At 51.5% G+C, this 23,117-nt stretch overlaps 1 protein-coding gene across 1 annotated transcript; it reads left to right on the forward strand.

Annotated features, from left to right (window-relative positions):
* The first annotated feature begins 229 nt into the window (after nucleotides 1–229).
* On the forward strand, nucleotides 230–21,674 carry PTGS1 (prostaglandin-endoperoxide synthase 1). The gene is made up of 11 exons (XM_006939439.3): nucleotides 230–353; nucleotides 447–542; nucleotides 7,085–7,201; nucleotides 7,585–7,725; nucleotides 7,927–8,070; nucleotides 10,157–10,338; nucleotides 10,451–10,534; nucleotides 12,287–12,533; nucleotides 14,689–14,975; nucleotides 18,939–19,086; nucleotides 20,540–21,674. The coding sequence occupies exons 1-11, from the start codon at nucleotides 347–349 to the stop codon at nucleotides 20,893–20,895; spliced, it is 1,809 nt and encodes a 602-aa protein (XP_006939501.1). The 5' UTR covers nucleotides 230–346; the 3' UTR covers nucleotides 20,896–21,674.
* Nucleotides 21,675–23,117: the final 1,443 nt, after the last annotated feature.

Here is a 23,117-nt window from a genome sequence, read left to right on the forward strand (position 1 = left end):
GCCTCGGGTGACCTCAGCATTGCACATAATCTCTGGGCCTCAGTTTCCTATCTGCCAAACGGATACCGTTCTGGTGCCACCGGGCCTCAAAGGCTCACATGCCTCACGGGTCTCAGGTGAAAAACTGCTTTGGTTGCGATCAGAATAATTAATAAAATGTTTTGGCTAGGGCGGGAGCAGAGGAAGTAAGTGGGCGGCGGCGCTGCCGAGGTGACAGCTGGCTGGAGAGGTGGAGCCAGGGAATGGGTGGGGAGGGGGCGGGCCGGGCTGGCCAGAGCTCGGGGCAGAGACGCACCCCAGGAGCTGGCCGTCTACATCCCGCAAGCACCAGCCGCGCTGCCGAACTATGAGCCGTGAGTCCGACCCCGGTGTCCCCAGGAATCCATGCCTTTGCCTTGGCGGAGCCTTGAATGCCAGACTCAGCCCTAATGTCTCTCACTCTGCAGGGAGGAGTCGTTTGCTCCGGTTCCCGCTGCTCCTGCTGCTGCTGCTGCTGCAGCCGCCCCAGGTCCTGCCCGCGGATTCCCGGGCCCCCGCGCCGGGTAGGCGCCCCCCCCGCCCCCCCCCTCCGCCCCCCCCCTCCGCCCCCGGGGAGCCTCCAGTCCTGAGCCCTGGCCTGGCCCCTCCCCCTGCTCTCCCTTCGGGCAAGCCCAGCTTCCCCTTTCTGCTCTCGGTGCCTGGAATGGGGGAGGGCCCTGAGTCGGCGGGAGAGGGGTTCTCTGGAGACCCCCGGGGGTGTGTGGCCTTGGATAGGGCTCTACAGGGGTTTTCTTTGCGGGGGAAGGGGGTGGAGAGGACAGACGGGGATCTCACGGCGGCTTTGGGAGAAGGACAGCCCCTCTCCAGCCCCCTCACCTGTTCTGGGCCCCCAGCTGTCCAGGCTGCCTTTTTCTCCAACAACCCCGTTGTTTCCTGCGGGGGGTGAGGCTGGGGGTCTCTTTCTGAGGAAGCAGCAGGCACCTGTCCAGCCTCTAACTTTCTGGGAACCCATGGGGATTCTCAGCCCGGGGATAGAAGGTCTCCCTTGGTGAGGGTCCGGGTACAGCAGCCGTTCTGGGAAGACCCGGGGAGGGGGGCGGTGGAAACACATTTATGTACAGAGCTGGGTTGCCTCCCCGAGGTTTACATCCTCACCCAATGGGTAGGTGAGTTAGGCACAGGTAGGTGCCGTAATTCTCTCTAGCTCGCTCAGCACATGGTGGTCTAAGGGTTTGAACTTGAATCTGTCTTGCCCTAGGCACTTTGCAAACTCTTTCCACAGACAGTCCCCCTCCTCCCTCAACCCCCCACCGCTGCTCTCCTTGGTTTCATCACCCAGAAGATGATGGGGAAAGTCAGATCCTGTAAAATTCTACCACTCCTGCACCCCCCTCCCCATGAGTGTATCAGGTTCCAAGTGGAGGAATTCAGCTCCACCCTTAGCCAGCCTCTCTCCCCCAGCTTACTGCTTGTGTGTGTGTGTGTGCACGTGTGCGCATGTGCGTGTGTGCAAGGCCTGGACGTAGCTTCCTTCACCATCTAGCTGTATGATCCATCCCTCTCTGGGTCTCCATTTCCCATCTGTAAAATGGGGGCAAGAGAGGATGCGGGTGGGGAAAGGGGCTGAGCTCTCTGTTGCGATGCTCTGGCGATTCGGTGCTCAGAGGAGAGAAGAAAGATGTCTATGTGGACTGCGAATCAGACCAGGTTTCCTAGAGAGAGAGAGGGTTTGAGTGGGTGGCATTTGGGGAACCCAGGAAGAGGATGGGGGGTGCTCCAGAGACTGGGTATGAGCAAAGGCCCAGTTAGTGGGAAGGAGAAGACTCATGTGGCCAGCACTTTACAGTTTCCAAGGCCCAGCTATGGGCTTCCATTTCTCGGTGCTCACAACAGCCCTGCCAGGGAGACGTGTCAGACCCATTTTACAGAAGGGAGCTCCGTGGCCCAGAGGGGAGAGCCCATCTGTCTGAGACCCCAGCAGCAGAGCCAGGGCCGACCAGGCCGCCCCAGTGACCCGACTCCTCAGCTTGTGGATCAGCACAGCACTTCCTCTGAGGCCCCATCCAAGGGGATGGGGATATGAAGGGCTGGTCTGCCCGTCTTCCTGTGTGTTCACTAACACCCAGTGAACCATGGTCTGTGCCGTTTTGTTTTTGTCTTTTCTACTTATCTTTATATCAGAAATGTTTAAATGGAATTATTCTTTTCACTCCACAAACATTCCCAAGTGCTCGCTTTAAGCTAGTTTTTGGCTGGAACTGGAGGCACGGGGCCGGGAGGGGCCCGCCATCTCATACGGGACAGAAACGCCAACAGACTGTCATCCAAAGGGGTCAGGGCCATGGGTGAGGGCCACACAGGGGTGTGTGAGGCTCAGGGTGGGGAGAAGTTCCCTCTCAAGTGTGAGGAACCGAGGGAGACATCCTGGAGGTGGTGACGTTTGACCTGGACCCTGAAGGAGGTGGTGAGTGCTGGCAAGTGCTCTGAGGCTTTACTGTGAGACCCTGTAAGGTCTTTCTGATAGAAGCAATGGCAGAGATGGAGTCTAAAGGTCTGGACCTCGGGAGGCAGGCAGGAGCACAGGGAGCCGTAGGACAAGAGGTAGGTGCTGGCTGGCAATGTGGGTGAGGTGCCAGGACTCGGGCCTGAGGGTAATTGGGTTGCATAGGTGACTTGGGGTTGAGACTGGAGGCCAGGAAACCTTTAAGAGGCTGCTGCAAGGGTCAAGGACAGAGCGATGACAAGCTGGGTGCAGCAGTACTTTGTGCTTCCAGTCTGTGAGTGAACTGAGGTCCACGATGTCTGGGCATCTGCTCCGGGAAGCCAGAGCCTGTGCCTCAGAGGTACAGCAAAGGCCGACCCCCGGCAGAGGAGGGCTGCAGACTCAGCTGAGGGCAGGTGACAGGGGACATTGTTGCTTTGGCTTCTCCGTGTGGGGGAGGAGATAGGCTTGGAGGGCAAGGCCATGCCACGGGAGTCTTAATGCTCAAACTTATCCCCTCTAGCCCCTGGACTTGACTCAGTGCCTTCTCCTTGGCTAGGGACACGGCGTGACCTGGCAATCGGAGCTCTGTGCTAGGCAGAGGGGCCTGAGGCCAGTTAGCCCTGGCCCATGGGGAGGGGAACCCAGCCTGTGCCAAGGCCTCCCTGCTGCCTGCCGTCTCCTATCTGCAGCGCCAGCCGGGTCTGTGGGCCATGAGGGGGCTTCCTCTCCAGTTGGCTCTTCCAGCTGTGGGCCCAGCTGTTGGGGCCTGGTGTGGGGGTGCCCGGCCCCTGACTGTTGGCCTGGCTGAGTGTAGGGGCTGGGGCCCAGGTCTGGCTAGTCAGGGCCTTTTTTTTCCTCTTTGGTTGCCAAGCTCCTGGAGCTTCTCTAAATATTATTCTTAAGAGATTTCAGTTCAGTCCCATTAAGGGTCCCTCTTGCTGCCTGGTGTCTGTGCATCCTGGAGGACTTGGTGTTTCTTCATTGTGCCCGGGGCTCTGACTCCTGGGCTGGGGGACATTTCCTTGCCTTAATCCTCAGAAAGTTCTGGAGCCGAGCAGTTCTGGATACTTCTCATTTGTGGGAATGTGTGCAGTATGAGCATACTGATCAACCCCACCTCCGGGGTGGCTTGAAGATTCAGTGAGAGCAAGTTGCAAGGTTCTCTGCTCTGGGCCAGGGGATTCATACTGATGCAAATAATAAAGAAGGGGAGGCTGCAAAGGAGACCTCCTCAGAGCCCGCCTGCCCCGTCCCCCTTCTGGGAGACACAGGAAAAATGAGGCCCAGAGAGTGGAAGGGACTTGCCCAAAGACACACGACCAGTAAAGAGCAGCCGCTCTCCCGCTCTCTTGATACATTTCCCCCAGCACCTACCTGGCACTTGGCCCTGTGCTGGGAACTTGGTAGATTCGGTGCCTGCACCTCTCCAGTTCTCTTTCTGGATGGCTTATTATGCAGGGTGTCCTCCACTGAGCACAGAACTGGGCCGGCATGAAAGCATGCCAGACTTCAGTTAGACTGAAGGGAGGCCTTTCTTTGTGAGTAGTTCTCAGAGTTCTTGTGGCAGGGGATGGTGATCCCTCTGAGGTCATTCCCAACTTGTGGATCTAAGTGCCTCTCCTACCCCATCCTTTTCTCAGATCCAGGCCTGGAAACCTCCAGGGAGAGAAAGGGAGGGAAAGAGAGGGAATCCAAGTCTTAGCTCTGGAACTTCAAAGCAGTGGGGCTTGGGCCAGTCTCCTGATGCTGAGCCTGGAATTCTTCCTCTGTGCCCTGCAGGGCGTCTCCCCACCCTCCTGGGAGTGCCAGGCAGATAGAAAGAATGGGGGCACGCAAGGCTGTGGAGTGGTCAGTCGCTAGAGCCCCGGATTTCCCGGCGACTGTGACAGTCCAGCGTGGTCAGGCGCATCCCGGGGAGGAGACACTCAGACTCCGCTCTGCTCACCCGGACACCCTGGGGCCCCAGAGGCAGCTGTTTTCCTCACTGGGGAGAACTTTTCCTTCCAGGGGCAGCTGGTGTTTATGGAAAGATCGTGGAGGAGGAGGGAGGGAAGGTTGGATGGTGGGTCTGGGAGGGAGGAGCCTCTGCGTGGACATAGCCTCTCTTGGCAGGAGAGGGGTGCGGGCAGGAGCTGGGGCAGAACTCTAGGGCAGGAAGCAGGAAGCCTCCAGGCTAGCCTTCTGAGCCAGCAGCCAGGGCTGGGAAGATGAGGGATATCTTCGGCCAAGCTCAGGGTAGCCATTCTCCTGGCTTCATTTTATTGACTCCGCAAACATCTGTTGAGTTCTGGCCACCACATCTGGATCCCTTGGGTGGCTGGATCTCTCCAGGACTTGGGTTGAGCCCCAGTGTGTGCATGGCCTGTGTTAGGGAGGAGAAAGTGGGGAAAGTATTGCCCCTTCCCCTGGGGGCTCATGGTGGAGAAGAGCAGGTTGAGTGGGAACACAGAGTGGAGTGAAAGACGTTCATGGGAGGTTTCCTGAGGAGGCAAGGCATGAGCTCTTTGGGAGGGTCAGATGGCCCTGGAGGGGATTGTTAGGGAAGAACCGTGGTCTGGGAAAAAGGAAGGAGAGCTTTTGACTTTGGGGCTAAGGGATGGGGCTGCCACAGAATGAGCTAGAAGGCCCTCTTGAGGTTCTTTTGAAAGCCCTACAGTGGTTAGGGTGGGGAATCTGAGCCAAGTGAAGGGCTGGGCCTTAGCTCCTATGCCTGCTTAGCATTAGACTGATGTCCATCTGGGTTAAAGGGCCCTGTGTGCCCAGGGTTGGGGGCTGGGCAGTGGGGAGCTACAGGGGGTCCTGGGCAGGTGTATTAAGCAGGTAGGTAGAGTGTCCTGAGCAGGAGGGATCAGTGAGGAGAGTTCCAGAGCCCTGAGCCCGCTGGGGTGAGTAATCCCAGTGGGAGTAATCCCACTCCCCCCACCCCTTGGCATTTCTGGGCACATGGCTGTGGGAAGGGAGGCTGCGTCCTGCCTGCTGGGTCTGCCTGTATCAGCTTGATAAGGCCATTTCATCCAGCCCTCTTCCTGTAGGCCCCTCCCTTCTGCACTCCCTACGGGGGCCACAGAGATGCCATTGTGGGGCTGTGGGGAGTTGCCAGGGCTTAAGCAAAACTATTTGCATGATTCCTGTGATTCTCTTTTTGCTTGCCTGAGTGTATATGTGTAGGGGGGTGTGGGGGCACTGCTGCTGGGGCCCTCTCCTGGGTCAGGGCCATGAGGACCCTATTCTCTAGGCCCCATGCTGCCAAGTGAAGAGGCTAAGAGTGGAGGGGTTGGTCCTTGCCCAGGGCCATGCCCTCTAAACACAACACCCTTCTGCCACCTCTTGCTACCCTCTTGGCCCCCAATAATCCGTTGTACAAAGAATAGGAGTTCCCTATAATGTTGGCTCTGAGCCTAGATAAGGAAGTGTGTTTGCAGAAGGGAGTCTGGTGTTTTCTGTGTGAAGCTGGCGAAGCAGCCCCTGCCAGGATCCAGGAGACCTGGGTCTGCAGGAGGTCCTGCTCCGTTCTGTGTCCTTGGCCAAGCCTCCGCCTCCCCCTGGGCCTCAGTTTCCTTTGCTGAGCTGTGATGAACACTGAATGAGCTCTGAGAAGTCTACCTCTGCTGTTGAAGAATCACTAAAGCAGTGCAGCTTCGAGCAAAGGGGCTGTGGTCAGCAAGACCTGGATTAGACATAAGGAGAGATTCCTGGTGGGGACTTCTCCAAGAGGCAGGAGGACTGATGCCAGAGCTGCACTCACCCCCCTCAGGAGGGTTTTCCAACTATATCTCCCCTGTCCCTTGGTGCCTGACCATCCTCAAGATCCTTGAGCCCAAAGTATGCTCTGACATAGGCCACGGCTGGGCCTATCAGGAATGGGGGCTGAGATCCCCTCAAACCCACACTTTGTCCACAGGGTTCTGGGAAACTTCTTTCCTTGGACTTGAATGTCAAGTCTTGGGTGGGGGTGGTATGGTGTAAATGAAGGTTGGTTTTGTCTGGTGTGACTTGCTGGGTGACCTGTGTGGGGTTTGCCTTGTCTGGCCTCAGTTTCCCCATCTGCAAGTGGGCATTATGATTCCTGCTCTTCCCCCACTTCTACAAAAATAGAGGGATGGTAGACAATCTCATCTTCCCAGTGTCCAGGTACCTAGAGTTTGTGGGCTGGTCTGAGAGGACCCCCCCATCCTTATCCCTTTCCTGAACTTCACAAACCCAGCCCTTGGTGCTGGGCTCTGACTGGGCAAGAAGTGAATGCTCTAGAAGCCTGTGGTTGTTGTGTCTTATCAGTTGTTTCCTAACCTTTGGTGTCACAATTTGGTGTTTGAACTCTCCCCCTGCCCTATTTTGATGGCATCAGGGAAGAGGCGGGGACTTCCCTTTGGGGCCCATGTGGACTAGGCTAGAGACCAAAGCAGGGTCTGAACAGGGCAGGGCCTGGGGCTTCCAGCCATAACTTTGGGAGCAGAGAGGACCCTTAGGTGAACACTGAAGTCCAGAAAGGGCCACCAAGTGAGTTAGGACAGACCTGTGACTTGAGTCCATATGTCTGGCCCCATACTTCCCCATTGGGGACAGGACAGGGGTTGAGAGGTCATCCTCGAGTCACCTCTGATCTCTGCTTCTCCCCTGCAGTGAATCCATGCTGTTACTACCCATGCCAACACCAGGGGATCTGTGTCCGCTTCGGCCTTGACCGCTACCAGTGTGACTGCACCCGCACGGGATATTCTGGCCCCAACTGCACCATCCGTGAGCCGGGCCTCCTGACTCCACTCCTGTCCTGGGCTCCCTTGTTCCCTTGGGCTTGTCCTGAGACCCCCAGTTCCTGCCTTTGTCTCTGGCCTTAGCCCAGTTCTCCTTCCTTGCCTGGCTTTGACCTTTGACACTCTCCCTGACCCGGCTGAAGCAGAGCTCTCCCTCCTGGCATACCTCATGCCCTCGTCCTGTCCCCTGCCCTCTCACATCTGCTTCTGGCTCTGTCGTGTGTCATCTCTTCCAAGGTTCCATCCTTACTCTGCCCCGTACGTTCTGACCGGTTCTGTCCTGGCTTCATTCCCGGTTCCTGTCTTCCACTTGGGCCACTTCTGGTCCTACTAGGAGGCCCGACTGAGTGGCTCCCATTGTCCCTGCAGCCGAGCTATGGACCTGGCTCCGGAATTCACTGCGACCCAGCCCCGCTTTCCTCCACTTCCTGCTGACACATGGGCGCTGGTTCTGGGAGTTTGTCAATGCCACTTTCATCCGAGACATGCTCATGCGCCTGGTACTCACAGGTGGGTGGAGGGTAGCATCCCCCCCACCCCCGTTCTGGGGAGCAGGAAGTCCTTCCAGCTCTTGGAATTCTTGGCATCTGATAAGGGCAGTGGGTTGGGAGACTATGATGCCAGGTTAAACAAGTCCAACCCAAGAGGAGGCAGGGAGGGGGGTGTAACTGGGGATGGGAACCCCCTTGTCACCATATTCTCCCTCTGCAGTGCGTTCCAACCTTATCCCCAGCCCTCCCACCTACAACATAGCGCATGACTACATCAGCTGGGAGTCCTTCTCCAACGTGAGCTATTATACTCGTATTCTGCCCTCTGTGCCCCAAGACTGCCCCACGCCCATGGGAACCAAAGGTAATGGAGATGGGGTTGGGAGTCACAGGAGATGCCCTGTTCTCTTTGGTGAAAAGCAGGTGAAAAAGCAATTATTGACCCATTTCCCAGATGGGTGGTCAAAGGCAATACATACGACATATCAGAACCATGGACAAGGACAGGGCTGGGGAATGAGGATAGGAAGGGGTGGTGGAGACTCTTGCCTGTGGTCACCTAAGAAGTCAGTGGCAGAGTCAGACTAATGCTTCCATATTTCCAGGGTGCCTCTTTGCTTGAACCTTGTCTACTGAATTGGTGGGATCTTGCTGAAATGGGGGTGACTTAAGAGTTGAAATGTAGGAAGGAAGGAATACTGTGCTATTTGTTTGGTGCTGACTCCATGTTTGGTTCTTAACTGATGTCAATAGTTTACCATGCTTCATCAGTGTAGGTTACACGTAAAGTCAGAGTTTTTTCTTTAGTTTCCCAAGACCCCACTTGTTTGCATTGGCAGGGATCTTCCTCCTAAGTCCTTCTTTCCACTCCACTTCTGACTGCCTGAAAACCCAGGGGTTTACTCAGTTCAGAGCCATGAATTCTGCTTCAAATACAGAGGGGACATGAGAGGCATTGGTCCACTGCTGCCATCACTTCCATCCCTGTCCACATGGTGACACTGTTGAACGCTGGGTCCTGTGCAGCCCTGTGGTTGTGGGCTTTTGTGGGCTCAGCACCTTGCATAGGTATTGATGTCCTAATTTGGGTCTCAGGGCACTACTCTGATGGTTTGCACTCACATGTTTAGCTCCTATGTCTAAAGCATGACTATTCTGCCAGATAGCTGGGTCTTACAGAGTCTCTGGATTCTGCCAGCACTTTGCTGGAACCAGCCCCTTTTCAATGTTAATCCAAGGGGTGAGTCCAGGTTATAGGGTGCAGACCACTCCTTCCAACTTCCCTTTTGGTGAGTTTCCTTTGGGGTGCTTGATCTCCTTGCCTGATAGAGGAAACCAATCGACCATCTCAATCCAGAGAGGTTCTCTTGATCTTGAACCTTCAACACTGAGCCTTGCTTGAGGTACTATGAAAGGGTGCCTTTACCAAAACACAAAAATTCAGTTACTCCTTTCTGTATGGGCTTTGGGTACCAACGCATCTGACATTGACATAATTAAGGAAGGCTCTTAATACTTATTCTCATGATGACAGACACCTGCTTTGAGATGACCTGTTGTCTTTACCCCAGACAGAAAGACTGGCATATTTAAAATAGGTTGGCAAACTCCAGCCCACAGCCTAAATCCAGTCCACTTCCTGTTTTGGGAATAAAGTTTTATTAGAACTTCATCACGCTGATTTGCTTAGGTACCATCTGTGACTGTTTTCCCCACTACAAGAGCAAAGCAGAGTGGATGGTGACAGAACTTTTTCAGGCAAAACCTGAAAGAAAGATCGACTATCTGGCTTCTTACAGAAAAAGCTTGAAGTTTGCTGATCCTTGATTTACAAGATCCCATCTCACCGGTTCTCAGTCATGCTTACATTATCTCATGTACTCCTCAAACTACTGCATAAAATAGGTATTTTACAGATGCCCTATTTTACAGATGAAGGCATCGAGGCTCAGAGAGGTAAAATGACTTATCTATGTTCACACACTCAGCAAATGGCGTACCCAGATTCAAACATAGGCTACCTTGCTCCAGGGCCAGGGAGTCCAAGATCTTTTTTTTTTTCTTTATTTATGTTTTCTTTACGTTTCTTTCTTCTTTCTTTTTGGTTAACTTTTTTCAGAGTTACAAACACAAAAGTTGGGAAGAAAGTATAATAAACTCTTATGTAGTCATTTCTCCGTTTCAATACATATCCATAATTTGCCATTCCTTATATCATCTATCCCCCTTGCCTTATTTTTAATGAAGTATTTTAGAGCAAATTCCAAATATCATGCCATTTCACCCATAAATACTTCTAGGGTAGAAAAGGTGCAAGGGGCCATCTGGTAGGAGGAAGGCTGATCTGGGCTTCCTGTGTGGACCAGTTTGGTCCAGTGAGCCCAGAAGGCTGTGGGGCAGGGAGACTGAGACATCAGACAGCTACTGCCCTGCCCTACCTCCCCAACCAGGGAAGAAGCAGTTGCCAGATGCCCAGATTCTGGGCCATCGCTTCCTGCTCAGGAGGAAGTTCATACCTGACCCCCAAGGAACCAACCTCATGTTCGCCTTCTTTGCACAACACTTCACCCACCAGTTCTTCAAAACTTCTGGCAAGATGGGTCCTGGCTTCACCAAGGCCTTGGGACACGGGGTGAGTACTTAGGAGGGGCTCAGGACTTCTCTGGGCCTAACTTAGCACATGTAGGTCACCATCGCTGAGGCGGCACCCCAGTCCGCTGACCGGACCCTCTTTCTGTCCTCAGGTAGATCTCGGCCACATTTATGGGGACAACCTGGAACGTCAGTATCAGCTGCGGCTCTTTAAGGATGGGAAACTCAAATACCAGGTAGCACTGTGGTTGAAGATGGGGCAGTGGGAAAGGCCTCCCGTTGGCCTTCCCTGGCAGAGGCCACTGGGGGACCTGAGTGGCGTCTTACAAGGACCAGCTGCAGGAGCTGGAGATGTGTGTGAGGAGGAGAGACAATGAACCCTGGGGGAAGGAGCCAGGCAAGGGAAGCACACTAGGAGCAGACACAGCCTCTCATGTTCTCCTGGGGGGTGGACTTTGGGGTGTCCATCTCCTAGAAGATGAACATTTCCAGTCTGCATATGTACTTGTCATTTTTCCACCATATCATTTGGACACTATGGTGTGCCTGGCACAGACAGTGGAGCAGTGACCAGGATAGTTAATGGGCCCTGACCTTCAGGAACCCACAGCCCATCAGGGCTGCACCCACACACTAGGATGCCAGATCCACGACTTTCTGTTTGCACTAACACTGTCCACCAGAAATGCAATGTGACCAACACATGTCATTACAGTTTCTCTGGTGGCCACATTAAAAAAGGTAAAAAGAAACAGGTGAAATTGACTTTAATACTCTATTTTATTTAACCCTCTATGTATAGCCAGAATATTATCATTTCAATATGTAATTGATACAGAAATTATTTTTGATACAGAAATTATGAATAAAATCGCTCACATTCTTTTTTTTCATGTTAAATCTTTGAAATGTGATCTGTATTTTATATTCATCGCACATTTCACGTGGGATGCCAAATTTTCATTGGGGATAATCTGATCTGTACTTAGATTTCATAAAGTTACAGCTGAAAAGCAGGTTCACGTGCTCACGTTGTTCTGAGCATACTTAAAGGTTTTCCAACTGCTGAAGTGTCAGTAAATCTGAATTAAATAAAGTTAAAGATTCAGTTCTTCATTCACGCCAGCCACATGTCTAGTGCTCAACAGCTACACGTGACTCCTGGCTACCGTATTGGACCACACAAATCTAGACAAACCCAAACCCAAACCCAAAGTTGACTGCTGAATCTTTAAGGCTAAGAACAATATTTGGCATGTAGTAGGCCCTCGGTGTATATTTATTGAATGATTGAAAAGGCTGCCATATAATCAATTACACTTGTGATCACCCGCTAGGAAAAAGCTCTGTGAGTGTTCAGAGGGCGGGGCAGGCTTCCCTGGGAAGTTCAGATACACCAAGAGCTGCAGGGATGATGAGTTCAGGAAGCCAAGACGGGAAAAGGGCTTTCCAGCTAGCAGTGCCTGGACTTAGGAGAAGCAGCTGGTGTGGCTCGGAGGAGTGAGGGAAGGGAAGTGTGGCTGCCTGGACACCCAAATGATGGCAGGTGAGCGTGGAGTTGCCTGTGGGGCCGCGTTTAGGATCTCTGATTTCTGCCAAGAGCAGAGAGAGAACTTGGAAGGGTGTGAAGCCAGGGCGTGATACTAGATTTGGGTTTTGTATGTTTGTTTTTTAAAGGAGTACTCTGGCTGTGGTACTGGGAATGAACTGTCTAGGACAAGTGTCAATGTAGGGAGACATTGATGAGAGGGGTCAGCATGGAGGATGAGAGTGGGTTAGAAGCAGGTGGTGGCAGTGGGGATAGAGAGAAGGGGACCCGTTCTAAGAAAGATTTAGGAACTAGAATTGGCTAGAACCATCAGCCTGGGTTACAGAAGATGGGCAGTTGCCCTGAGTGATATGGGCAGCTGTCAGAAGGGAGGGTGTCAGCTCTGGCAGGTGCAGGCACCTGCCCTGTCCCCAGGTTGCCAGGCGGCCCCATCCCGCAGGTGCTGCACGGAGAGATGTACCCGCCATCGGTGGAGGAGGCGCCGGTGTTGATGCACTACCCACGAAACATTCCACCCCAGAGCCAGATGGCTGTGGGTCAGGAGGTGTTTGGGCTGCTTCCCGGGCTCATGCTCTATGCCACGCTCTGGCTGCGTGAGCACAACCGCGTGTGTGACCTGCTGAAGGCTGAGCACCCCACCTGGGGTGATGAGCAACTCTTCCAGACGGCCCGCCTCATCCTTATCGGTGAGGACTCCAGACCAGCCCTGTCCTGGAAGGTCATGTCCTCCATCCTGAAAAGCAGGATGTGTTGGGGGGAGGGGGGTTTGGGGAGAGAGAGCTGAGATTAGGATCCCACCTCCTCTGCTTACCAGCTATAAGACCTGGAGCAGTCCCCTTCCCCTATGTGAGCCTCAGTTTCCAAATCTGGACACTGGGGGTAATGATAGTTGTAAGGATTTGTAGAGATGATGAAAAGCACTTAGCACATAGTAGGCCTTTGGAAAATGGATGGCTGTGATGGTCAATTATGGTGACTTACAGCAGATTTGATTAGCTACCCCCATCTGTCTCCCCATTGTACCGCCCCAGAAGCACACAGTGACATCCCCAGCGTGTGCAAGTCAGATTCTAGCCTGCCCTGCCTTCAGGAGTCCTGTTTCTGCTCTGCATGCATCCGCCTTCCTGGAGTTTGGTAGCTTCTGGGTGACTCAGGGACAAGATATTTTTGTGTCCCTTACGGGGGCGAGTCTGCAGCCTAAAATGTCAGATGGTTTCCTGCCTGGGAGCTTGGTCCCTGACACCACTGTCCAGACGGTGTTCACTCTGAGTCACCAGTAACCACTTTCCTTTGCCTCTGGGCATCACTGGGCATGGCTGGTTCCAATTATATTGCCTGATTCACTAGGGCCTGGAAGAGCCAGGCATCAGGGATAGCAACAGTCTAAAGAAGGAGAAGGGGCTTGTGCTGAAGTCTCAGCATTTTGGAGACTGACTAGAAAGGGCAAGTCTGTGGCTGGAAGCTGGTGTCGAAGCTGTGATCAAAGGTAATGAAGCTGTATGTCCAGTGCTTCGGTTAACCTTCCCCCAACAACGCTATTAACCAGATATGATTACCCTTGTGAAAATTAAGATTCAGAGAGGTTAAGTGAAATCTCCAAGGCCACTCTGTAGAGGTCTGGCTGCTGCGGGAGCTCCTGCTTCTTGTACCACATCGCAAGCGGAGCTCCTTCCTGGGTGGGGGGAGGGGGTTTCCCCGCACACCCACACATAGCCATCCTCCTTCCCGCCTGCATGTGGTCATACTCCCAATTACACAGGGCCCTGGGCCGGGCTGCTTCTGTCTGCTATTCCCAATGGTCCCATCCATAGTATCACGATGCATATTTTACGGAGAAGGAAGGTGAGGTTCAGACAGATGAGGTGACACAGCTCAAGCTTGGAGAGGGGAGAGGGAGGCTAGGAATGGTGACGCCAGGCTCTGGACCTTACCGATGGCAAATCTCATGGCTCCAGATCAATTTGCTAGAAGCCAGTTTGTCTCATGGCTAATTGGCTAAAGTAATCAGTTCTTTTTCCTATCTTGATGACCAGTTTTCATTCTGTTATGGAACGTTCAGTTTGGTTCTTCCCTGCCTCTTTGACTTGAAGCTGGTTACTGAGGGGGCAGAGGAAAAGCTGTTCATGAGAGTTCTGATGTGTAAGAAAATGCAAGACATGTACATGGGACTAGATTCATCTTAAATCTTCAGCCTGCCTCTTTTGCTCCTGCGGCAGCTCTGAGGGGTCTCTCTGAAGCTGTCCTCACTCCTGGAGGCTCACTCTGAGAGCCCCCATGAAGTTAATCTCCACTTTCTCATCATTTGTGACCACTCCCACATCTTGTGGGAGGGTGATCACCATAAGGCCACAAAACCAATTCTCGGGCACTTCCTTCCATGTCCTGCTTAGCTGGGCCTATGACATCCCTTTGGAATGTGGGAATAGCATTTGGCTCTTGTCTTGGGACATTGGTCCAACATGAGACAGGAAGCTCCTTTCTTGGGGCTCTTGGGCGGCTCAGTCAGTTAAATGCCTGACGACTGATTTTGGCTCAGGTCATGATCGCATGGTTGTGAGATTGAGCCCCTCATTGGGCTCCATGCCGAGTGTGGGACCTGCTTAAGATTCTCTCTCTCTCCCTCTGCCCCTCCCTCACTCATGCTTTCTCTCTCTTTCAAAAGAAAAAAACTCCATTTTCACACCCTGTTACAAAAAGACTAAGTGAAAGTGGCCCCCCAAATTCACCACCAACAACAATAAAGAAGCGAGAAGCAAGCACCATTCATGAGCTGGCCTGCCTCCTGAGCCAGGTGGCCAAGTCCCTGTGCTCCCCTGACTTTGCCCAACCCCCCACCCCCAGGGGAGACCATCAAGATTGTGATTGAGGAGTATGTGCAGCAGTTGAGCGGTTACTTCCTGCAGCTGAAGTTTGACCCGGAGCTGCTGTTCGGCGTCCAGTTCCAGTACCGAAACCGCATTGCCATGGAGTTCAACCAGCTGTACCACTGGCACCCACTCATGCCTGACTCCTTCAAGGTGGGCTCCCGGGAGTACAGCTACGAGCAGTTCCTGTTCAACACCTCCATGCTGGTGGACTATGGGGTCGAGGCCCTGGTGGACGCCTTCTCTCGCCAGAGCGCTGGCCGGGTGAGCCTCGGGAGCATGGGAGAGGGCAGATGGGCTCTGGGGTGCAACAGACCCAGACCCAAAGCCCAGTGTGCTTTTCTGTTCCATAAGGGTGGTGCCACTCCGACATTCCTTTACCCATTCCTTTATTCCTCCTCTTGTCTTTCGTTCATTCAGCAATAGCAGGCATTACTCTGGGTGCTGGGGGATAGAGTGGTGAGCAAGGTCAGCGTGGTTCTTGGCTCCTTGTCCTCTTGCCACTGACACCCTAGTGAGGAACAATAGCCATAGAACAGCTAACATCATGTGAGCACTTACTATGTGCAAGGCACTGTGCCAGGTGCTCTTCTGACATTATCAGAATTATAAGAGCATGTTAAGAGCCACAATACAAAGAGCCCACAGTGCTTTGAGAACTTGGGGAGGAGCTTGTGACCCAGTGTGGAGAGCTGTAGATAAGGAAATGATGTCTGCGCAGAGATCCAAAGGATGGCTAGAGCTCTCCCAGGGAGAGGGGTTGTGTTAATGGCAGGGGACGATCATGCTCCTGGTGGAGGGCACAGCATGGCAAAGGCCTGGAGATCAGAGGGCATGGCAATTTGAGGACCGTGAGGACATTCAGGGCACAGTAATATAGGCGAAGGTGTCTTCACATAGTTGGTCTTTATCAAATTACAGGCCTCCGTTACAGGCATAATTGTCCCCACCCCCCATTCATAGGTTGAAGTCCTAACCCTCTGTGCTCAGAATGTGGCCATATTAGGAGACAGGGCCTTTATAGAGGTCATTAAGGTTAAATGAGCTCAAAGGATGGGCCGCACTGTGACTGGTGCCCTTATGCAGAGAGGAGATTAGGGTATAGACATGCACAGTGGGAAGACTTAGGGGGAAGATGACCATGGATGAACCAAGGACAGAGGCCTCAGAATGAAGCCCACCTTGCTGACACCTTGACCTTGGACTTCTGGCCTCCATACTGATAAATTTCTGTTGTTTAAGCTCCCCAAGCTGTGATACTTTGTTATGGCCACCCTAGCAAATTAATACAGCACGTTCCCAGGAATTTCTAAGCAGCTCCCTCCTGAATCTCTCCTCCCCCATGCTTGGAAGCCCCTATCTCCTCTGTCCTAGCCCTGCTCCCCGCGCTTCTCTCTGATCCTTCTCCCTAAGCCCTATCGTGATATTGTGGCACCCTGTGGATTTAGGTCTACCGCTGGTAATTTGATTGGAATAGCATGTGCTACCACCAATGGGCAGCTTCTGGCTGATTTATGGCCTCTCTTCTCTGTGGGGACACAGCGATGAACAGAGATAGCAGCTTTGTGTGGGGCTGTGTCGTTTCCAAAGCATTTTCAAAGAGCGGCCATGGTGCTGTGGGAAAAGCCCCGGGGTGGTACTTGGCCCAAGGCAAGTCATAAGTGTGTCACCTCTCAGGATGTTCAAGAGAGCATGGGCAGTGATAAAACAGGGCTTCCCCTGATAATCGCCACACGTGGCTGTTGTGGGGGGGGGTGGGGGGGGTGGGGGGGGGGTGGTTACCATGTGACCAACACTGAGATAACTGCTTTGCATACTTTATCTTGCTAATGTCACCACAAGGGATCAGGTGAATGCTCTTGCCTTCCCCATTTTTTGCATATGAAGGAACTGAAATTTAAGTAATTTGCTCAAGGTCCCTGCATGAGTTTCCTAGGGCTGCTGTAACAAAGGACCACAAACTGAGTTTATTTTATTATTTCACATTTCTGGAGGGTAGAAGGTGTGGGCAGGGCTATGTGCTCTCTCTGAAAGCTCCTGGGGAAAATCTGTCCCATGCCTTTGTCTTAGTTTCTGCTGGCTACTGACAATCCTCTTAGACACCTCATGCCAATGCCAACATGGAGTCTCCCTGAGTCCCTGTTTTCTCTGAGGACATCAGTGGTTGTCAGGATCCCCCTAAGGGAGTATGACCTCATCTTCACTTGATTACACCTATTTCCAAATGAGGTCACCTTCACAGGTGGTGGGGATTAAGATTTCAACATATCTCTTTGGGGGACACAAATCAACCCACAATGGTCCCACAGGTTGTAAATGGTGGAACCGACATTTGCACTGGCCTCTGCTAGCTTTGCTCTGCTCCAAGCTGCATGACTTCATCCAATTATGATTTTCCTCCTTCCCATGCAGTTATATTTGTTCTATTTAAACAGAACTCTTTCTTAAGTATTGACATTATCAATTCACCCCAAGCAATAGAGTTTTCTTTAGACCAATACTCCTTAATTGTTATGAATCAGAATTTTTCTCTGGAGCCTTTTGATCACACCAGGTTACCTGAACTCTATTTTCATTCCTTTCACAGGATATTACACCACCCCTTGGTCTTGGAGTTAAACTCCAAGTTTAGTTAAGCTAAAGTTGTAGATACACTATAGTTTTCATGGCAAGATTTTAGCTCCCTCCCTGCTAGCTTATGACTGCTCCCTGCCCAGGAGACCTGGGCAGAAGGAAGGAGAAACAACAGACTTAGTCACCTGCATTTCCGTGAGTGGCTTTATCTGGTGTGAATGCAGTGACATGATACTCTGTGTTCCTACCTTCTGGCTCTGAGTTTCCCTTTTCTAGTGGTGGTCGGTTAATAGTAGTTCACTTTTGAGGCATTTGGGTGGCTCAGTTGGTTCAGCATCTGACTCTGGCTCAGGTTATGGTCTCATGGTTCATGAGCTCCTGGGGGGCTTGCAGTTGTCAGTGTAGAGCCCACTTCTGATTCCTCTGTCCCTCTGTGTCCGCCCCTACCCCACTCATGCGGGTGCACTCGAAAATAAATAAAATATAAAATAAATAAATCAAACATTAAAGTGTTGTTAAAAATAAATAAACATTAAAAAATTGGGGCGCCTGGGTGGCGCAGTCGGTTAAGCGTCCGACTTCAGCCAGGTCACGATCTCGCGGTCCGTGAGTTCGAGCCCCGCGTCAGGCTCTGGGCTGATGGCTCGGAGCCTGGAGCCTGTTTCCGATTCTGTGTCTCCCTCTCTCTCTCTGCCCCTCCCCCGTTCATGCTCTGTCTCTCTCTGTCCCAAAAATAAATAAAAAACGTTGAAAAAAAAATGGTTCACTTTTTTAAAGATAATTTTTTAAATATTTATTTTTGAGAGAGAGAGAGAGTGCACGTGAGAGCGTATGTGAGCCGGGGAGAGGCAGAGAGACAGGGACACAATCCCAAGCAGGCTCTGAGCTGCTGACAGCACAAGCCCAACATGGGGCTCAAACTCACAAACCGTGAGATCATGCATGACCTGAACTGAAATCAAGAGTTGGATGCTTAACTGGCTGATGCCACCTGGGCATCCCAACAGTGCCTCACTTTTTAATCATTAGAATTTTGTTGAATCTCGATGCTATAATACAGGAATGAAAACCAATAGGAAAAAGCTCCTTAGCAGAACCCCCCCTTCCCCCCCGCTGAATGATTAAGCATCTCTATTCTTTGATAAAAACAGATTTGAAGAATACCATAAAGTTTCGGCTCCCAAAACTAACATCTGTCCATTTGTTTCTCATGTGCTGTCTCAGAACCCCCTCTGCCCCTCCAGATTTCATTTCCAGAGCCACAATGCCCTTCCTTCTACTTGAGCTCCTGGCTAGTGCCATTCTGCCATTTCTTTTATGGAATCCTAGTTGCTGAACCTAAAACTTGCAGAACCTTTTGTAACAGGATGTTGGGATTCTCACTTAAATGCAAAGCATTGGGGAATAGTGTGGCTGGTAAGCCACTGGAGAGGTCCTGTTGGCCCACTGCCACTTTAACGATGAGGAAGCTGAGACACACAGGTGTTCCTGAAAGAGCACGACAGTAGCAGACCTGGGGCTGAGTCCCCAGCATGGTGGCTGCTGGACGCAACCATGCTCTGTCTGCGCTTGGGAAGAGCTCCTAACCTGAAGATCTCCTCTAGAATACTGTGGCCTGGCTCTCAGACCACAGCTGTGTTTATGTCCTGGCAGATCGGTGGGGGTAGGAACATGGACCACCATGTCTTGCATGTGGCTGTTGATGTCATCAAGGAATCCCGTGAGCTGCGGCTGCAGCCCTTCAATGAATACCGCAAGAGGTTCGGCCTGAGACCCTACACGTCCTTTCAGGAGCTCACAGGTGAGCAGCTGTTTCCTGGACATGGGTCCCTCGAGGGACTCGCAGTGAAGTGAGGGGGACATTGTGGAAACAGACTGTGGAGGTCATGAGGGGTGTGTGAACACCGTGCTGGAGGGTCAGGGAGGTGAGGGGTGGGAAGGGAACAAATGACCCCGCTTGGGGAAAGAAAGTGGTTTCTCAGCTGGCTTTGAAGGAGATAAATAGGGATATTCTGGATGGAGACCCAAGGGGGAAAGCATTCTAGGTAGAAGAACAGAAGGGACAAAGGCACAGAAGCCATTAAGGATGAACCTGCGGCGGGGGGCGGGGGCACAGTGGTGGGTGTGGCTGGAGCAAGGTGCTTATGTGTGGGGAGGGGTGGGGTTAGGGGCCAAATTGTGTAGAAGCTTGGATTCTATGTAAAAGAATTTGGGTTTTACTCTATCTAGTGGTTCCTAAATATCTACTTACGGACCAGTTGCCTCAGAATCACTTAGGAAACTGATTAAAAATATCAAATCCCAGATATCTCTCTCCAAGATTCTGATTCAGTAGGCCTGCATGGTGCCAAGAATCTATATGTATGTGTGTATAATATATACACTTCTTTTTCTTTTTCTTTCTTTCTTTCTTTCTTTCTTTCTTTCTTTCTTTCTTTCTTTCTTTCTTCTTTCCTTCATTCTAGCTGTGGGCTGCCAAGAGTTTGGGAACTGTTGTCATAAACAGTGGGAGGATTTTCTTTCTCTTTCTTTCTTTCTTTCTTTCTTTCTTTCTTTCTTTCTCTTTCTTCTTCCTTTCTTTCCTGCTGTGGACTGCCAAGAGTTTGGGAACTGTTGTCATAAACAGTGGGAGGGCTTGAGCAGGGTGTGACATAACTGTGTGCCTTATAGAGGGAAATGGGTAGGGAAGCTCAATGTCTGTTTCCCTTTCGCCACTATCTGTGAATATGTGGTCTTCATAGACTGGGGAGTGAGCTCCCCATAATTCTGGAACCACAATCTCTGTCACTCTTTAATTTCCTGTGACAGTCCAGAGGGGGAAGAGAACACTATAACTAAATCTCTATGTGAACTCAGACAGGTTACATCACATCTCTGAGCTCCAGAAGAATGAAGGGACTTGAATTAGTATACATCCTTGAAACCTGCCTGTGAAGGAAGCAAGATGGATAGAGTCTCCCTGTTGTCACCATTAGGCAGTTAGGGCACAGAGAAGAGACATGAGTTGTTCAAGGTCACATGCTGTCCGGTGGCCCATCCAGGCCCTTGATTCCTTCTTTAGTAGCATTCCTTCCCTAGATGCAGCCATGGAGAAGGGTCAGTCAGCCAGGCCAGATGTTAGGGCATGTACTCAATTGTTCAGTTGCTCTTCTGAAGTCCCGTACTCTCTCCAGAAAAAGGTGGGCCTAGAAGTTTCCCTCCCCACATTAACCTTAATGGTGCCATGACTCTGACTCTAGCTTCCCCCCTTGCAGGAGAGAAGGAGATGGCAGCTGAGTTGGAGGAGCTGTATGGAGACATCGATGCCTTGGAGTTCTTCCCGGGGCTGCTTCTGGAGAAGTGCCATCCAAATTCCATCTTTGGGGAGAGTATGATAGAAATTGGGGCCCCCTTTTCTCTCAAGGGCCTCCTAGGGAATCCCATCTGTTCTCCAGAGTATTGGAAGCCAAGCACATTTGGTGGTGAGATGGGCTTCAATATGGTCAAGACAGCCACGCTGAAGAAGTTGGTCTGCCTCAACACCAAGACTTGTCCCTACGTTTCCTTCCATGTGCCCGACCCCCACCAGGATGATGGGCCTGGTGTGGAGCGGCCATCTACAGAGCTCTGAGGGGGGAGAGCAGCAGCACTCTTGGGGGGTGGACTTTGTGCTGGTCATCCCAGAAAGTTGAGGCCAGGGTTGTTGAAAGTCTTAAATGTTGGGTATCTGGTTTGGCATTGAGAGTATCAAGGTCAACATTTAGAACTTTGTGTCTCTCACCCATTATCTGGAATATTGTGGTCTTGTTTGTTATTCTAAATGCTGAATTATTGATTGACCATCCAGAATGTTAGGAGCGATTCTTATTTGGCATCCCAGAACACCGGGTTCCTGGTTGATGACCTAGAATGTCAGATTTCTGGTTGAATTGGAACATAGGCATTCTGAAATGTGGAGCTCCTGATGAAATCATCTAGAAAGTTAGGGATTCTCATTTTGCATTTTAGAATTCTGGGTGGCCCTCCAGAATGTTGATTTTCCAAATGGCAATTCAGAATGTTGTGCTCCTTGTTCCTGATCCAGAATGGTGACTGGTATGCCAGATCAGTCTTGATCTGAATATCTAGAATGGTGATTTGATTCATTTTCCTGTTTGGTAAGATATCCACAGAGCAGGAGAATCTATGGTCTAAGGTCTAACAAGAATGCATTTCCCAACTCTGTGCCTGCACTGAGGGGGCAAGGAAGTAGGGTGTTCTTAGGACCCCAACTTAGACCCTGGTCCAAGGAGGGAGAACAGGTGGGCTCTTTCCAGGCCATTGGTTGGAAGCTACCAGAGTTCTATCGCCATCCATGTCTTGACTCATGGAAGCTGTTTCTCATGAAGCTAATAAAATTCTTTTTCCAAATTGCCTGCTATGTATCACTTTTCATCCCATTTCCAGAAGCAGAGGTGATACTGGTGTGGCCTTTCTCCTAGTTGCAAGCTTGATGGGCAGGTCTTGAGACCTTCCACTAGGGCCCCTAGCTCATCACCTAGCTTTTCCACCACTGATCTCCATTTCCCACTGTGGGTCAGGCATTGTCCCTTCCAGGCTGCTCTCCTGAAATCCACAACTCCCCAGCCCCAGGAGACAGAGCATTCAGTACCCACCATCTGATTAGAATAATTTCCTTCCTTACAAAGAATACAAGGGCAGAGACGAGGGCATCTGGGGAGGACAGCACTTACTTTGTGCCAATTTCCCACGTTTACATCTCATTTATTCTTACCCAAGAGTATGAAGTACGTGGCATAATCCTCGTTTCAAAAATGAGGAAACTGAGACTCAGGATGGTCAAGTGGCATGCCTCACAGGTGCCAGAGCCAGACCAGGACCCAGGTCTGGCTGGATCTGGAGGTGGGCTCTTCCCACATCCAAATTCCTCTTTCTTCCTGATTTAACTCAGTTCCAGGCCTGATCTTGCCTCTCTGGCTCAGGGTCAGAGGCAGAAGGTGGGGTGTAGCTACTGCATGCTATGCTTTCAGTCACACTGATTTTGCTAAGTGCTTACTACACATCAGTCACTGCTACAGGCTTGGGGCTATTAGCAGTGATTGAGACAGACAAGGCTTTTGTCGGTGAGGAGCTCACATTCCACTGGGGCTAGAGCAGATGATAAAATAATGAAATAAGACAAAGGCAAGGTGAGTATGCTTTCCCTTCTAACCCATACTACTCTGCCTTCCCTTGCTTGGCTCCTAAGACTTGAGACCCTTTCCCAGCCACATAGACCACCCACTCCGCATAGCTAGCCAGGAGAGGACAGGGCAGAGGGGAAAGGTAAGAGGTTAGGAAAGTTCCTTCATTCTCCTCACTTTGGGCTTAGAGTTCTTTAGGAAAAACAATGGCCCAGAAACAAAGGGGGAAAATGGGATCCCTGGGGCTGGGCTTCCTGTCTTACAGTCCAGAAAGCCCTTGTTTCTCCTTAGTTGGCTGGGGACTGCTTAAGCCATTCCTTCCTGGTCCTGTTGAATGCAAAGAATGCAATCAGCTCCCCCCAGTTGCTCTGATGATCAGGGATCCTTCGGCTGCTAGAAGTGTGCGTGAAATGGCTGTCTTGTCTTTGCTTACCTGGTATTTATTTCCCCTCTTTGCTAATAACCTTACTTTGCCTGAGAATCTTTACCCTCTCTTTAATTCCACTTTTGGTGGTTCTATCATGGCCAGGGTTTGGGTCTGTGAATCAGTCCTGGCCAGACACCCTCTCCTTATAAACTGGCCCCTGAATGGAGTTACATAGAGATTGAAACAACCCACTGATTCATTCCCCACAGCTGGGCTCAGAAAGATTGTCCCTTAGTTCTTGCT

This window comes from Felis catus, chromosome D4 (assembly GCF_018350175.1).
Source record: "Felis catus isolate Fca126 chromosome D4, F.catus_Fca126_mat1.0, whole genome shotgun sequence".
NCBI classification, from domain to species: domain Eukaryota; kingdom Metazoa; phylum Chordata; class Mammalia; order Carnivora; family Felidae; genus Felis; species Felis catus.

Coding starts and splice junctions, on each gene's coding strand:
- PTGS1 (XM_006939439.3), top strand. Junction 7,726..7,926: donor CATGCGCCTGGTACTCACAG/GTGGGTGGAGGG, acceptor CTCCCTCTGCAG/TGCGTTCCAACCTTATCCCC. Junction 19,087..20,539: donor GTCCTTTCAGGAGCTCACAG/GTGAGCAGCTGT, acceptor CCCCCCTTGCAG/GAGAGAAGGAGATGGCAGCT.